Below are 18,263 nucleotides of genomic sequence, written 5' to 3'. Positions count from 1 at the left end.
CACAATTTGTTTACTACTTTACTAATGATGTCCATTTGACTTATTTACAGTTTTAGGGCATTATAACTAAAGTTCTGAATACTATTCTTGTATATGTCTTTTGGTGGACACGAGCACTCATTTCTATTGAGTATCTAGCCAGAAATAGATATGTTGAGTCTAAGATATAAGTATGTTCAGGTTGAATGGATACTGTTAGAAATTTTTTCAAAAACTTTTCACCAATATGCTATTTTCAGGAATTTCAAGAAGTTCCAGTTGCCCTGCATCCTCACCATATATAATTTGATTTAAAAATGGAAAAAAATTTGTATAGAGAAGCAACTTAGAAAGATATTGCATTTAAACATCTTTTGAGGAAAGTTACAATCTCTGTCATTTCTATTAAATATGCTAGCTTTGATTTTCTGCTTAATATTATATTACTGAATTATTGTGAGACAAAGGTAGGAGAAGTCATTGGGAGCAGACAGTAAGGAAAATAATGTATGCTCTGTGCCCCTCAATTAACTTGATCACTTTGAGCAGGAAGTAGTGTAGTAATTAATTTTACATGGTCATGTTTAATGTGCATAACCAAAAGTGAGAAAAGATTCACAGGAGCATTATATCAAGAATGGAAACAATTATTTAAAGGTGATTATAACTAGGCATGTAGGCAATGTGTAAAACATCATTAGGAGTTGGAAACCAGTGAAAATATGAGGTTTTGAAACATGAAAATTTCTCAAGCAGTTTACTAGTGAACACATTTTATTAAGAAGTAGACAGATTAAAAGAGAAGAAACTGAGCTTCACAAAAAAATAAAAAAACAAAACACATGAGATAATAAGAAACAGAAATTGCAGATCACTATCTGCTATGTGATTAATGGGATCACAAGGAAGAAAAATATGGCTCGACCTAAACACAGAACCCCAGCAATTTCTAATGACCTTTATTATCAGTCTTTTCACCCAGTGGCTTAAAAACTAAAATTATGAAATTTCACCCTACCTTATATCTGCACTCTAACAATAAAATACTATCCATCTATCAAGCAATATATCACAGCTAACTGAAGTTAAATAAAAAACACTCTGCAGACATACTCCAGAAATGATGTAAAAATTACATAGATGAATAGAATATAAAGATTTCTCTCAGCCAATCACAAAATTATTTTCATGTGTTTCAGTATCATTCAAATTAACTGTTTGTTTCCTTGCTTTTTTCCCTGATTTGGGGCATTTAAAGGTAATTATATCAACAAATGACATGGGCATGTCAGTGTAAGTCATAATGTTCATAAGCTTAAGAAACAATGGAAAAAATAGCCATCATAATCTGTTTAGAGTCTGTTGGGAGCACGTTTATCATTTTCTAACTTCAGTAGAACAAACCTTTAGTATTCAGAAAAATATATTTGTTTTCTAGCATAGGGATAGAAAAATACCTATTTTCCCTTTATCAATGTAAATCTACACATTTTATCATAATGATATCCTAACTAAAATAGGACATATATAATGCAAAGTTTCACTTTATTTTTTTTAATTTGGGATTTTCATTTTATTTATTCATGCTCCAAAAGTCTGATTATCTTTCCATCTGTACTGCTAAATCTAAACCGCTGACAATTAAGAACCCACATGTCTAATGTTAATAGAGCATTCTGAAGTTTGACTCAGTGATACTTTTCCAGGTAAGCAGTATGTTGAAGATTCTACTAATGATAAATTCTAAAAAAATAAATCAAATTATTTAATAAGTTTAAAAGAATACTGCTTAGAGAAATTTTAAAAATATATTACTTTTTAATGCTAAGCACAAGAGATACTAACAGACTCATTTACTGGTATGTCTACACATTTATTCTCTGCATCCTTGGTCAAGGAATTTCTAATGTCATTCCAATATCAACTAAAGTAGTTAGAATACAGGGTGAAGGATGGTCACACCTAATAAATTCAACCGAAAGTCATGAATCATCAGTGACAAGATGATTTTTGTAGAATAAAGGCAGCAGGGTGAAGATGTTACCAGATGTTCATCCTCAGTGACTCAAAACACATGGAATGCTCAATGATTTTCAAGACTACAAAGCAGGATTGAACAAGGGAAGAAAGGACAACATGAGGACAATAGCAGGATGGTCCCACTGTGGCCAAATTAAGAAAACACCCTAATAGTGAATTCCATGAGAATGAAATAATTCCCCTTTATTGCTCACAGTTAGACCAGGATTGTGAACAGCATAAGCCATATAAAAGGGATACTTATAATGGTATAGACTGGATAGTAGAAGGTAGAAATTCCTGCTAAATCTTTTTGTAAATAATCTTTATTTCTGTTGATCCTCACTGAGGATATTTTTTCATTGATTTTTAGAGAGAGTGGAAGGGAGGGGATAGAAAGGGAGAGGGAGAGACATCAATGTGAAAGAAACATCAACTGGTTGCCTCGCACATGTTCCCTGACCGGGGCCAAGGAAAGGACCTGCAACCCAGGTACGTACCCTTGACCAGGAATAGAACCCACAACACTTTGGTTCACGGGCTGATGCTCTACCACTGAGCCACACCAGCCAGGAGCCTGCTGAATCTTGATATAGTGAACAATTTATGAAGTGGTTCAAAATCAATCAGGTAAATACAAAAAGTGGAAAACACAGGAAAAGCAAACAGGTTCTGGGAGTGGAAAGGAGTCTGATGGGGGAAAACAGAAACAGGAAAGCTAAAAATACAACTATTTACCTCCAAAGGGGATGTAAACAAAACAAACACATAAAATTTTATAAAGATATATAAAACTCCCATTTGCCCCTTTGGCTAGCTCATTAGACAGACAAGCCAATGAACTAGAGTACTAATGAAATAAGTCCTGTTTGAGAGACTGCAGACCCTGGGGTTACCCTGACAACAAAGGCATTGCTCAGATGTTGCACAAAGTAGAAGACACATTTTGACTGCTTTCTCCAGACATATGGTTTCTTCCCTAATAAGCTCTCCATATACATAGCCAAAGTTTTGAGGCTGGAGGCATTCTTTATGTAGAGATATATTAGTCAAATGCATGAAATACTTAAATCTTATAGAAAAATTGGCACCTCAATTGTAACAAAATTACTACTTTAAACAAAGAATCCTTTACAGCTGTGGGCTATAAGGTATCTGTCAGAACCCCAGCTTCAGTAAATTGAAGATGTAAGTCACTGGAGAAATTTAATTTAATTTTTTTTAAATCAAGGAGAGAGAAAAACATATGAAAGAGGATTTCAAGCATTTAAGCCTTGGAAATGTTATCTTCTTCATAACAAAATTCTTATAGTTAGAAATATACTTTAAGAAAATATAGTTAACACAGGATAGATTGAGGTGGTCACATATTTAGTTTGTGATTTTTTCATCTTTGTGTTAATCTAAGAAAAGAAATTCAGTTCATTTTATCAAAGTTAATTATCTCCTAATGTAATACTATTAAGACAAAGATGTAAAGCCACTCTAAAAACCTGTGTGTGTGTGTGTGTGTGTGTGAAGGGGGATGTAGTATATGTCACACTATTTATTTCCATTTTTGGTCCACAAAATATGAATCAATAAAAACTTATATTTAGAGCTACAATGTGTCAGAGGTCCAAAATCACTTCTGGGATGAAATCCCTGCCTTCTCTCTATAATGTCTTTTGAAGAAGAGATGATTTCAACTGAGTAATTTTAAAGCTATATTTATCTACATTAGGGCCCTGCCAACATGGAACAAACTCCTGCTAAGTTAAAAAGAAACCAAATAAAAGTATGTAATTGTCAAAATCCTTTTTAAAAAGACCATATTTGTCTTTGAATTAGAGATTCAATATTTCCTATGTGATTTTATTATTTTTTAGCATGTTCGGTGTTCTATTAGCTTATTTCTTATGATTTATCACCCTCTCCCTCAAAAGCAAAACTGGCTTTCAGTGCCTTCATCACACTATTAGGTAAAAAAAGAAATAAGGGGAGATTAGAAAGCACGCAAAATTTGAAGTCAAGAACTGGGGTTAAGACCTACTTATAGTTTCTCTATAAATTATTTAGTGTATAAAATAAAGGCTTTGGATTAGATTACCTGTAAAACTCTTTAGCTTCTAAGTACTAAATTATACAACAATTTAAAATATTATCCATTCTATTAAGTCTGCATTTTATGTAGCCTTAAAGATGTATTGAATGCTAATTATGAATTGTCATGCATTAGTGAATAAGTTAAAAATGTGTTGGTATTTAGGGGATAATTTTGATGTCATCTCCCTACTGAGTGACCTGGAATTAAGAATCAAGTTGCCTTCTGACATTTACAGTTTAAATAAAAATAACACTTGAGATGTACTGCAGTGTTATCTGAAAATAGATATTGCAAAATGAGGACTAAATTTAAGTTAAATTAAAAAAAACTTTAATTATGGATTTGAAATTAAAGATATATAACTTTTAAAATTTAAACTTTCATGTGAGTTTTTTGTAAAAATTAAGGCTCTATCCTAGTAAAACAGTATGTCAAAAATAAGTCAGCATTCTAGAATAGCATCAGCGGCTGCCCCCGATTTAATGGGTTCCCTTTGCCCCCTCACCGTGGTGTCTAATCTATGTCCAATCTGTTTCACACATTTATCTTATGTGTATGGCTGACTTGAAACCCATGCCTTAAAGAGGCATATGAAGTTGACTATCATAGATAAATCATGTACCTATAAGAAAGGGAGTTAAAGCAAATAAACAATAGAAAAAGAAGAGTCAAAGAAGCAAATGTTGATAGTGTGTCTCCAGAATCATTGGATAAGCATCTTGTGGATAAACAGGAATATTCAGTCTGTGGAGCAGACCTTAATGTGTGTATGTATATGTATATGTATTATTAACATATAAATTGGGCTTTTATAATTCAAAGTCTCTCATTCATCAAATTCATTCAGTGTGTGAATATGGGTGTACATAATGCTGAATTTTATTTTTTTGTCAGCCTCATTAAAATTTGCTTCATACTGTCTTATTATTCCCTAGATAAACTAACAATCCAATTTCCAAGTCTAAACAGAACCTGAAATAGTAATGAGGTCACCTCGTAGGCTACTTCCTGGGCATACGATTGAAATTTAGATAATGGTTGATCTTTCTGTGATCCTGTCCCTTCAAACAGTCACAATTCAATTAGGCCTTTGGAAGACCTGAAAATACCTTTTGTAGGCTGAGATCTCTAGTGCCGAAATAAGACCAAGACCAATCTCAATGAAAACAATAATCATAAAAGTGCTTTCCTTAGAAAAGCTGTTTTGTTTCATCAGGATAATCAAAGGAGGCAGAGGAAATGCCATTTATGAAGATTTGGAAGTGAAGTTGCACTCTTAGAAATAAAATATGGTTTATTTATGGCTAGAAAAAAATGTGTTTGTGGGTAAATATAAGTGTGTGAGGATACAGAAAGAATGTGATGAAAGATGAGGCCGATTATCATGGATAGGCTTGTAAACCAATGATTTTTCCATGGAAATGCATTAAGATTTAAATAGGGTGATGTGGTGATTAGATTAAAGTTGTAAGATTATTTTGGTTATTGTATGGAGAATGGGACTGGGACCAAAAGCAGATAAAGGAAAATCATAGTAAACTTACACAATGGATTCCAGAAGGAAGAATGTGGAAGTTTAATCTAGGTTTCATGAAACAGAAATGAATAAAATGGGATATAACTAAAGATAAAAGTATTTAAACTTGTGATTAATTGAATATTGAAGAAGAGAAGAATATTGAAGAAGAGAAGAAAAAGATTTACAATAGCCAAGACCTGGAAATAGCCCAAGTGCCCATCAGTAAATGAGTGGATAAAAAGCTGTGGTGCATTTACAAAATGGAATACTATGTCTCTGTAAAAAAAGAAGGAAATCTTACCTTTGCAACAGTATGGATAGACCTGGAGATAGTTATGCTAGATGACATAAGCCAGTCAGAAAAAGACAAATGCCATATGACCTCACTTATATGTGGAATCTAATTTACAAAATAATCTGACTAACAAAATAGAGTCATGGATACATGTAACATACTGACAGCTGTCAGGGAACACGGGAGTGGGGAACTGGATGAAAGAAGGTGAAAGGACTAACCAAAGAACATATATGCAAAACCCATAGACACAGTGTGGTGATGGAGAGAGGGTAAAGGGGGTAGGGGCTGGGTGGAGGTGGGCAAAGAGGGGAGGGGGGGAAATGAGGACATCTGTAATAGGTTCAACAATAAAAATAAAGTTAAAAAAGATTGATATACTATTGCCGGGTATACCGAAGATTTTCAATTAGTTTATTGCTTGCAATTTTAAAAAATGTACCTACTTTATGACACACCATGTTCTAGATGTTAGGATTACAGTAATGGCCAAAAGAACAAAAGTACCTCCCATTTAGGAATTTATTTATAGCAACATGAAGCAGATAATAGATTTCAAACATAGTAGATGAGTAAATTATATGGCAGTTTAACAAAAAGAGCAAATCAGTGAAGATTTCATGATGGGAGTAGGACAATAGATTGCAATTATCAAGAATTATGGACTCAGAAGATGATTTTGAGCAAAAACTTGAAGGAGGTCAGGAATTGAATCAGGTAGGATATCTGTCTGAAGGCAAGAGAACATTTCAGGAAAGGACTTATATTAGTAGGTAGTCATGAGCTTTATAAATAGCAATGCTTTCCTAGAGAAGAGATGGTAAAGGGGAAAGTAGTATGTGATGAAGTCAGAAAAAAATAACAGAAGACCAGATTTTTTAAACCCTTCGAGCATTCTGGCTATTGTATTGTATGAAGGGGAGCAAGAAGGCCAGTAGGAGACAATTGCACTAATTGAGAAGAAAGTTGATGATGGTTCAAAATTAGGTCCTTTCAGTCAAGCTGTCAGCCAGCTCCTGCACATACCTTGAAGGCGGATTAAATAGTATTGTCTGATTTTGAAGTTATGACAGGAAAGGAGTGTTTGATGACTCCAAGATTTTTACTTTGAGCATCTGGGGAAAATGGAGTTGCCACAAAATGAGATTGGGAAAGCAGACTTTGTGGGTCGCATGTGAAGTTCATGTTTAGGAGTGCTACTTTGGGGATATTTTTAAACATCCAAAAGGAAAAGCAAAGTAAGCAGTTGGGAAGAGCCTAATGCCTACTAGGTAGCTGTTAGCATATGGATATATGCTAACCCACGAACCTATATGAACTCTACAAGGAAGTGAAAAAAGATAGAAATGCCTGTCTCAACTCTAACACTATTGACCTTTGCTCAGGATATATTCTTGCTGTGAGGGGCCAGCTGATGCCATGTAGGGTGTGAGTGTTAAGCAGGCTTCCTGTTCTCTGTTTGCTGGAGGCCAGCAACACTTCCCAGTTGTGGCAATCAAAAATCTCCAGGCATTACCAATGTACCCTGGGGTGGAGGTAATACCCAGCTAAGAACCACTGATCTAGGACCGCTGAGTGCTCTCTCAGGCCAGTTTCCCTGACGACTCTAAGCATTTGTCAAGATTTTTAATGACTTTCTGTCACCAAATTTATTGAATGTTTATTTGTCCTAATTCTCAAACTCCTCAAGATACCAACCTCTTTTAGTTTCTGTGCCTCTACATTCTCTTATTTTCTCCTGATGCACTGGCCACACCTTGTCATCATTTTAATCTGGTTGAGCTTTGTTCCAGTCTTTCTTTACTTCCCCTGTAATCTCTCCCAGGTAACCTAACCTCGCTTTAGACTTTTAGATATCTCATCTAATCTTCTATTTTTAGTCCAGAGATCTCTGACAAAACCTTGAATATACCACTGACTACTTGATATTTCACTTTAATCTCTTATAGCCATCTCAGACTTAACATGATTAAAACTGAACTCAAAGCTTAGTATCCTCAGGACCCATTAAGTTGTATAATTAAGAAATCTAGGTACCAGCCTTGAGTCCTTCTTATTTTCACTTTCCACATTCATGCTATTTGCAAACATTTTTAGCTAACTTTCTACTCACTACCTTCCATTCCATTGAGACAACAATAGTGTAATTTACCAATATTTCTAACTTGAGACACAATCCTCCTAAGTGGTCTGTATCTATTTGAGCTTTCCCTACACCTAATCCATTCTCTACATAAAAAGCTAGTTAATTGTCTTAGATATAAATAAGATGACATTACTTCCTTTTAGGTCTAGCTCAAATCTCTCTCTGCATGAGTCTTTACTGAACATCCCATACAAAGAATACTTACAACATCTGAGTGCTTCTTTCTTAGTTCGTTATTTATTTACTTCAATATACTTTTTGAAATGAGAATTTTTTTGTATTTATTTACTTATATGTTTACTTGACTCTGTCTTTGTTCCCCAGAATCTAACCTTCATGATAACAAGACTCTTGTTATAGTTATTGTATCCTGAGAACCCAGCACCAAACCTAATAAATAGAAACCTTTAAATAAACCTTTGGAAATGAATAAAACTTGCCTGGTTTTCCTGAAAATACTATATAGTCTAATCAATAGTTTCTTCAGGATTATTAATTATATAATCATATGTTTTATATAGCCATATAAAATTTATGTTCAGTACAATTTTGAATATTGATATAACTGTTACAGAACAATTTAACTTTAATGAGTATCTATTGTTCAATGTCTGTCTTATGCAATCAACAAAAGAAAATGGCAATAATGTAATGATCTGATAGTTTTAGATTTCTTCCGGAATAATCATAATAAGTTATTGTAGTTGTGGACTAGTTTGAATAAACTCAGATGGTTTTAAAAGTATTCTTGCTATGCAAGTATAGACAGTTTCAATTAGAATTATAATGGTTATGATGAATTTATAATAATAAAGAAAAAATAAAAAAGAAACTATCAATTTTCACTGTGCCTAAATGTCCTAAAATAATACTTTGAAGATTTTACTACACACACATACACACATTCTTAAGTGTGGGTACATATGTACATCTATTCACTCAAGTGTATGTGTGTGTATGCATGTGTTTGTGCATATATTGAGGTTTTAGCTAGGACTCCAATTAAAAATTGAAACCTAGTAAAGATAACAGGATATTTTGTGAAAAGATTTTCAGGGGGGAAAAAAGTTCAGATAAACTTTTGAAAAAATATGATTATTAATGGATAAAATTATAAGCATGTGCATTCTGAACATTCTCTTTTGCATAATAGAGAGTATGCCAAATATAGTATCTCATATTCACTTCACAAAATCAGGTATATCAGATGAACCATTTGTTTTGCTCAGGAATATTTAGTTCTTTAATGGTAAGAATCTAATCTATATTGTTAGTCATTTGCATTTTTACAAGCATTGACCTACTTTATAGTGCTTGTCATCATGTACTTTGCTGCACAGCATTTCATACTAGAAATGATAAATTGCCATAAAGTATGTTCAATTGTAGCATAATGTTATCATATTCTGTTCCAACTACTAAAATTCAAATTCAGAAATCTCATTATACTTTACATATAGATTGAATCATGTTAGTCTTTTAAGTTTTGAATTATTTAATTTTCTTAAAGAAATCCTTCATTTTGTATAGCCCTGGGGGTTATAAAATCATAAGCATTTCTATGTATAAATAACTTAGTCTGCATTCGAAATTTAAATTTGTAATTATAATTAGTATTGCAACCATCTTCAGAGACTACAGAAGAATATTCCCTTCATGACCCCACGTCATATTAAATGTTACTTTTCTTTGGAATGGACTTCAGTAAACATTTAGTTGTCTGGGTAGTCTTCCTCTGGTGTCTGATATAACATATTTCCTACTCTTTACATGGAAGGAAATATTCCAAAATTTTCAATGTCTATGAATATGCTTTCAAAACATTTGGCTATCACGTGTCTAACTCCTCCCATCTGGTTAATTGAAATGGGTTATACGTAATGTATGCATAGTTCTATTTTTGTTCTTTAACCTATTGATTCAGAAAAAGAAATCAATGTTCCATATTCAGCTGAGAAAAAAAGCCTTTAGTTTTATTTTCCAAGGAGTGGGTAATTCCCAGGTAAGTATCATTTAATATTTGTATCAACACTTCGATGAAACAGATCACATGCTCATTAAACTAATAGATGACTAGATGGTGTCCATAAGAAGCAAATACAATACATGGCAGAGTATTGTGTAAGGGTAGAAAATCAATTATCTATACACAAGATAGACTTTAGAGGAATAAATACAAATCATCCAGGTAATAACTTGATAGACATAACTATGTCACATCTTTTGGAAATCATATATATTTACTTTCTAGGAGGGATTTTAGAAATTGTCTACTCCGATGCTATAGTTACTTATCAAATGAGTAAGCTGAGACTCAAAGATATAACAAGTCTTTTAAGTTAAAGTTTAAATTTGGTCACATTATAGCTGCATATAGGTAAGTCATTTAATTACTCTAGAATACACATTAAATTAAGGTGGCTTTATTCCATACTTACAATATAGAGATAATTACAAAAAAAGATTTAGGAAGCAAAGTTAAATAATTTCCTTCATTACTGTAGCCTTAAGTACTGTTTTAAAAACAATGCATAGGTTGAAATTTATATGGAATGCTTAATGGCTTTGAACATGGTGCTAAAACTTATGGCTCAGAGGTTGAAACCTTATAAGCATGACATTTAGTTCACTCATAAAGACCCTTAGAAAATGTACTCTACTGTTATCCAATTTTATTCCTAGTTAATACTGTTAGTCATGCACAGGTATACGAAGAGAGGAAAAACAAACAAACAGAAACTCTAGATGATATAACACAAATAATTACTATCATTAAAAGACTAAATTAAGTTTCATATCCTACTGGACAAAAGCTAAACAGTAGCTTTGCCACTGGCTATAAAATATTCTATAGCACATTAAAAAATAAAGATTAAAATATTTAAAATATATGGATGTAAATAAATATACAATATACCAATAAAATATACACATTTATAGTTTGTATGTATAAAAATAAAAACTTAGTTGCCAAACATTAAATAAATTTGGCCTCAGGATCTACAATAAACTCTGTTCACTAGAGGACACTGATCATCAATCTCTCCAAGCACAAAACCAAAACAATTATCAAATCATTTTCACTAAAAATTCATATTGAAATTAATTATAGATGTATTTTAGCAGCTATGAAATTCAGACAAGAGTAAGTTATGAATAATTTTAATATAATGTGTCATAGAGAACATCTTCCTTGCTAATTATCATCAAAAAAATCACCATTATCACCATCATTATCATCATCATCCTTTTAATAGCAAGTATATAGACAGTTCTTACTATGTGCCCAAAACTGTTAACAATAATAAACATATATATCCCTCAATAAACTTTATGCAATAGAATATACAGAAGCTAAGAGACTAGTCAGCAATAGAAACAAAATTAAAACCCACTCATTGTAATGAAGTGATATGTCCTTTATCACTTCATTAATAACAGATGAAATGGTACCTTAGGAACAATGTTTTTGCAAAGCAGACTTCTGTTTTAGAGATAAAAAAAAAAAGCTAAAACTAGCCAAGACTCTTAGTCTGCCTTTGGTCTGTTAAAGAGGAAGTAGATTGTATGTGAGTGATGGGGAAGGCAGAGTTATCTACTAAATTTCTTGGTTCTGTCCTAGAGCTGTTCTTAATAGGACTAAAGTGATAAGATTCTGTTTGGGACAGGAAGAACTGAAGAAACAACTCTGATAAATATGAACTTTTACTTACAGTTAATCTCACCTGAGTTCCACAGATAATATTGCTTCTTTTAAAACCAGCTTATTGCTATCTACAATTGATAAAAATTATGTCCCAGCCCTAACCGGTTTGGCTCAATGGCTAGAGCAGCTGTGGGCAAACTACGGCCCGCAGGCCAGATCCGGCCCGTTCAGCTGTTCTATCCGGCCCGCGGAGCCGAAAGAGCGGAGGGTTCTCTTGCTCTCCCCTCCGCTCCTTCACCAGCAGCAGTGTTAACGTGGCAACGTCGGGAAACACGGCCGCAGCTCCTTCTTCTGAGTCCAGTTTAAGAACCCATTGTGGCCCTCGAGTCAAAAAGTTTGCCCACCTCTGGGCTAGAGCATTGGCCTGCGGACTGAAGGGTCCCAGGTTCAATTCCAGTCAAGGGCATGTACCTTGGTTGCGGGTACATCCCCAGTAGGAGGTGTGCAGGAGGCAGCTGAACAATGTTTCTCTCTCATAGATGTTTCTAACTATCCCTCTCACTTCCTCTCTGTAAAAAAATCAATAAAATATATTTAAAAAAATATGTCCCAGAATTCTCTCAAATGATATTCATGTAGTTCAAATCTTTATGGTAGATACCACTGGGAAATGTAGTGAGGACTTCCAGATAGGTACCTCTGATTCTTTTGAAATACAAAGCTTAAATTACATCCTGATGTGATAGCACTTGACTTTTTTGGTTGTATGACAATGGGCCAGGACCAATAAAAACGATTTATCTGTCATTTTTTTCTCCAAGGTTATTTCAAAAAATAAATGGACATGCCCTAAAACAAAAAGAGGGTAGTCTACAACCACAAATCTAAAAAAAATGTTCTAGTTTATTTTCCTCAGAAGGAATAGCCATGATTATCAATGTGTCCATCATGCACTAGCAAACAGTATTGCTCTGTTTTGGAGGTTTCTTGAAATATAGTTATCAAAAGTCAGAAAAAATGCTTACACTATGGAGTTGTTCTCTTGCCCTAGAATACATGTATATTTCTCATAGTGTTAAAAATGAAATGATTATACCTGTGTATTTTGACATTTTATTCTCTAACAAAAACGAAGTAATGGTACAATCTTATCTCATGATAAAAAAAAAAAACCCTCATGTTCATAATACATTTTTAAACACTATAAAATATTAAATATTGTAGGATTGTTTATTATTTGTTACCATTCTTATATAACTGTCAAATTCATTAAAACAAAAGTATGATAGCATTCAGTTAAAGTAAATTTATATGCAGCTATGAGAAAAATGAATAGAGAAATGTTTTATTTCAATATAGAGAACATATTGGGAGGAATCATTGAATGTGTTACCTCCTATAATCAGACACCATCATTGATAGGTTAAAATAAAACACGGAGGTGGAAGGTGTGAACCTTCAAATATTCAATGTTATTTACTTACAATCAAGCCACTGTTTGCTTGCCTTTTTTCTCTGTCATGGATCCTTTTGTAGAAAATCCCGCCTGGATTAAACTGAGTACTCCAAATAATCATATCTCTTTGATAATATACATCCATCCCTGTTATCCTTGAATTATGTTCAACATGAGAAATTTGTTGATGATCGCCACTGTAGTTGAATGGATATATAAAACCCAGGATATCAGTGTCATTAGCAATGTAGAGAACTTCATCTTCAGAGCCTGGAGATTATTATAATAAAATACAAAAATAAAGTAAATTTCAACTAATGTAAAAGCAATGATTATACTATTAAGTTATCTTGCATTGTTATTCTTAAAACAGTTTCTTATTCAATAAAAATCAACTCTATACTGTTTTTTTAATCTTCACCACTTATGTTTAAGAGTAATTAATATAGGTTTTTCTAGGGCAAAACTTACCTTCTGAGTACAGATTAGGAATTTTTAGTAGTTATCCTTTGTATAAAGAGGGATTTCTTTGGGCAAGTCATGATACATTATTTTCTAATGCTTTTTAAATATCCAGATGTTATATTGTGCACTCATTAAGCTTTAAACATTTCTGAGCATTTAGTTCATGCACCTGAGTGATCATTACCTTAGGCTAAGAAATGATGATTAAGATATGAAAAGCCTTCTTCTTCTAATATTCATGTACCCTAAAAGGTCTTTTATGTTTATTATACAAAGATCTCAGTATTTACTATATTAAAATGTCATCATCTCAATATTACCTAGAATCGTGCTAAGTGGAACTTTCTAGCCTGAAGTTTCTACACCTACAATACTGTACTAATGTTATGTTTATCCTGAGACAAGTAAAACCCTAAAGTAAATCCTGAAATTATTCATTAAAATATCAATGAAATCCTAAAGTAAGATTGAATGGCATACTTAATATCTGTAAATTTACAAAAATCACTATTCACAAGGCATAGTTCAGCTCTAAGTTTAGTAGCCCTCACTTAGTGAAAGGATACTATGTGGCAGACCCTGTGATAAGCTTTTCACAATTTTTCTCCTCTTCTTACAACAATCATGGGAAGTAGGTATTAGTATTCCCATTTTACAGGCGAGGAACTGAGGCTCAGAGTTAGATAAATTCCCCAGGCAAAGTACATGTAACTCATAGCTCATCCTTGATCCACTACATCACATTGTCTTCCTCTTATAATAACTATCATATTAACATTGTGAAATCGTACCCTGTAGCCACCAATATTTAAGTTATAGTATCATTTACTCAAAACATATGAGCATTAAAATCCATACCTAAAAGAGCACCAGATTCATAACTGTCATTTCATTACTTAAAATGATATTATTCCCCCATTTGGGAAAAAGGTGGCATATGTAATATTTTCAACAACGAAGATTTTTTTAAATGATGTTATTAAGTGGAGGCAGTCTGAACTTGAAAGCACAGTTTTACTTGAAAACCTTTTAAATTCTTACTCAAAATTCCATTCTTCGTATACTGCTAACCTTTAACCTATTTTTTAAAAATACATTTTTATTGATTTCACAGAGGAAGGGAGAGGAAGAGAGAGATAGAAATATCAGTGATGAGAGAAAATCATTGATCGGCCACTTCCTGCATGCCCCCTACTGGAGATGGAGCCCAAAACCCCAGCATGTGCCCTTGACTGGAATCAAACCTGGAACCCTTCAGTCTGCAGGCCAATACTCTATCTACTGACTGAGCCAAACCAACTAGGGTTAAACTGTTATTTTTATCCCAATGGTGTATTAATTTCTAAATACACAGAGAGTAGACCATAAAGAAAATACTTTCCTATTCTATCACATTTGCTTTTATACTTTTACACTTACTGACGAAATGATTCAAGCACAAAACTGACTTTAACAGTTAACTGTTTTTCATGTCTACAAACCATCCAAAATTAAATTAAGTAAAAATAATAAACCAACTGGCCAAATTAATCATCATTAAATACAGACATTTAATATTATCAGGCATGAAACTATTGTTAAAATACAACATGAACCTTTTTTTCACCATAAAATATATATATAGTAAAATTATACGAGCTTTGAAATAATGGTTATAACCTTACCTTTGGCTATGCAGGTGCTGTTTCTTTCTTGAAAATTCTGGTCGCACACACATTTATATGATCCTTCCATATTTATACATTTGTGGGAACATGTGCCAAAGACCAAACATTCATTAACATCTGTAAAGAAGAACTCAAAATAGCATCATCATACCCCAATTAGCACTTCCATTCTTTCTACATTTCTAAATGACTTTTTTTTTTTTACTTATTTCTTTTTTGTTGTTATTGTTCTTTCAAAGCCTTATTTGTGACTTGTGTAATTTTTTAGGCAATGATAATTTTTCACAATAGTTTCACTATAATGATTTATAAGTTGTTTGTATGTTGCTTGTTAGTCCACTTAAAACATTGAAATATCCATTTCAAACTCCCCTAGTGTTTGCATTTACTCAAATAAACAGATCTCAAGATTTCCTTTTAAGCCTGTTTCTAATTACCTAACTATGTCTTGGCACATGTCATATACTTGTTCCTTTGTCCCATAATGTCCTTTCCCACTTTAATGCAAATAATTTCTACTCATTTCTCAAGATCTACCTAACGCGAAGCCTTCCTTCATCTCCATCAACATGTAATAGTGACTATCCATCCCAAAGTTTCTGTGCTCTGCTGTTTTAATATTTTTCCCTTACAGTATTGTTCACACTATATTGCAGGTATGTTCTTATATATTCATATCCCCTACTTGACTGTCAGTCCTTCAGGGCATAATTTATGATTTATTCATTTTATATTGCCAGCATTTTACATAATGCCTAGAAGAAAATGAAGATATGGATATATCTCTAATATGCCTCTGGTTTCATATATATGCAGTGTCTATGTAACAAGAAGGGCTATGTGAAACAAATAAACAAAAGCTGGGTGCCTATGTAAATAAATACATACACACATACATACATACATATAATTAATAAATCAATAAATTGCAGGCAATATTCTGTGGTTTAGCACCTGTCTTTGATTTTAATGGCTTATGCAAGGCCAGGATTGACATCAGCTGATTAGGGTGAATTATCTACTTTCTCCTTTTCTTCCTCTTTTTTTGCTTTCAATCAGCCTAATTCCTTGGCTCCTTTTATCACATGTAGTTGTCCTAATTATGGAATATATCTGTGATACAAGTCCTCCCCTTGAATTAGAGAACTTAAGGATAATCACAGTAATATTTATCCTTTGGTTAGCACTCAACAGTGTTCCAAAGGGTCATGGTAGTGGCACTTGTAAATGACAGTGCCCAGGCTTACACCAGGGCTTTCTGATTCTGTTGTCTTTATTATGATGCTTTGTCCGAGGAGAACTTAAGCACTCTCATGACAACTCATTCTATATTTGAAATGTAGGGAAATGAGATAAAGAAAATACATGTTATCAGCATTTAATCACTGAAAACTTACTATAAATATTTTTTATTTGTTTGGTGCTGGGGTCCAACCCCAGCAGGTACAGGGGTCCCCAAAGGTGTGGACGGAGTCGGCGAAGAAGGAATGACACAGAGGCAGCGTTCAGTTGATCAGCAGCCTAGCCAGGATCTCTAGCTAGGATCTCCAGCCAAGTTCTGGTCTGGATCTCCAGCGAAGTTCTGGTTTGGATCTCCAGTCAGGTTCTGTGTCCATGTTCTCTTGCTAGGTTCTCCAGCCAGGTTCTATAGCCATGTTCTCTCACTAGGTTCTCCAGCCAGGTTTGGTTGCCAGGTTCTGTCAGGTTCTCTTGCCATGTTCTATCCAGGTTCTGTAGCCAGGTTCTGTCTCTAGGTTCTTCAGCCAGGTTCTCTCGCTAGGTTCTGTCTCTAGGTTTGGTCTCCAGTTTCTGTCCAGGATCTTTTGCCATGTTCTCTCCAGCGAAGTTCTTCTGTCTCTAGAGAACGTTCTTTGTAGGTTCTGTGCCTAGGTTCTGTCTCTCTTGGTTCTGTCTTCTAAGTTCTGTCTTGTTACATCTGTATTTATACCAGTTGATTCCAATCCTATCAATCTCTATTCCAAAGGTTAGGGCGTTTCTTATCTCCATTCCAGGGAGTAAAGATTATGTAGCTTAAGCATGATTGTTCGTAGTTAAAGTGATTAATTACCCGCCTGGCACTTAGTTAAGAGCTTTTATTCCCTCCCTAACTTCAGGGGAAAATCCCTACCTGGGGAAACAACCTTTCTCAGAGACCTTGCTTAAAACACATAGTGCCAAGAAGGTGAGCAAACATATTAAGAACAGTATGCCATATATGCCAGGTCCCTTGAAACAGCAAGCATGGACCGGCTCCCGGCAGTTTGGTACCTGTGATTTTAAACAGTAAGTTACTTGATACTATGGTTTGCCTTTTATAGGAAATCAAAATGTGCAAAAATGTGCTTGATTTAAGAAAGCCTCAGTTCCCTCACATGAACCTGTGGTGGCCAGGACTGGCATTTTTCTTCATCTCTACAAAAATGCCTGTTTCATGATCTTTGGAAGCAGACAGACAGAGGAATCCCACATATGGCCGATATCTAGAATAGTGCCTTGCACACAGCCATTGTCATTCCATTTCTACTGCTATTCTGCTATCCTTGTTAGTTCTTTGACCAGGGGTGGATCTCATATAAGGCCCTTGAAATCATTTGGTCTGGCCCTGCTGAGGCATTGGGGGTAAATTAATTAAATGTTTGACCAAATATAGAGGGATGATTTTTAAGTTGATAATTTTGTATGACCCTCAAATGATGTTATAAAATATCCAAATGGCCCTTCAGAGGAAAAAGGTTCCCCACCCTTCCTTTAGATATTCCAATTGAAGAGTTTTGGCTTTGACATCAAATAACCATTTCTTAAGCTATTTTTTTGGAGCCACATAAAGAAAGAGCACAAATTTAAATTAATTTGATTACAAATCAAGGTAATGTCTATCCCCTCCTTCACACCAAGTCAAAACTGCTTTTCCTTATGTTAAATCTTCATTTATCAAATAAAGATGCAAATTTTATTGGAATTAAAATGTTGTTCATTTGCACAACA

General features: G+C 33.9%; 1 protein-coding gene across 1 annotated transcript in view; it reads right to left on the bottom strand.

Annotated features, from left to right (window-relative positions):
- Positions 1-18,263, bottom strand: part of LRP1B (LDL receptor related protein 1B) — a 924,684-nt gene that overhangs the window by 100,482 nt on the left and 805,939 nt on the right. The window contains exons 72-73 of the mRNA XM_059704885.1: positions 15,276-15,395; positions 13,175-13,416 (exon numbers count right to left, since the gene is read on the bottom strand). Of these exons, the coding sequence (XP_059560868.1) occupies positions 13,175-13,416; positions 15,276-15,395 (362 nt within the window). The remainder of the gene's footprint in view (positions 1-13,174; positions 13,417-15,275; positions 15,396-18,263) is intronic.

The sequence above is a fragment of the Myotis daubentonii genome, chromosome 7 (assembly GCF_963259705.1).
Source record: "Myotis daubentonii chromosome 7, mMyoDau2.1, whole genome shotgun sequence".
Taxonomy (NCBI): domain Eukaryota; kingdom Metazoa; phylum Chordata; class Mammalia; order Chiroptera; family Vespertilionidae; genus Myotis; species Myotis daubentonii.
This window is presented reverse-complemented; position numbering and strand designations above follow the sequence as displayed.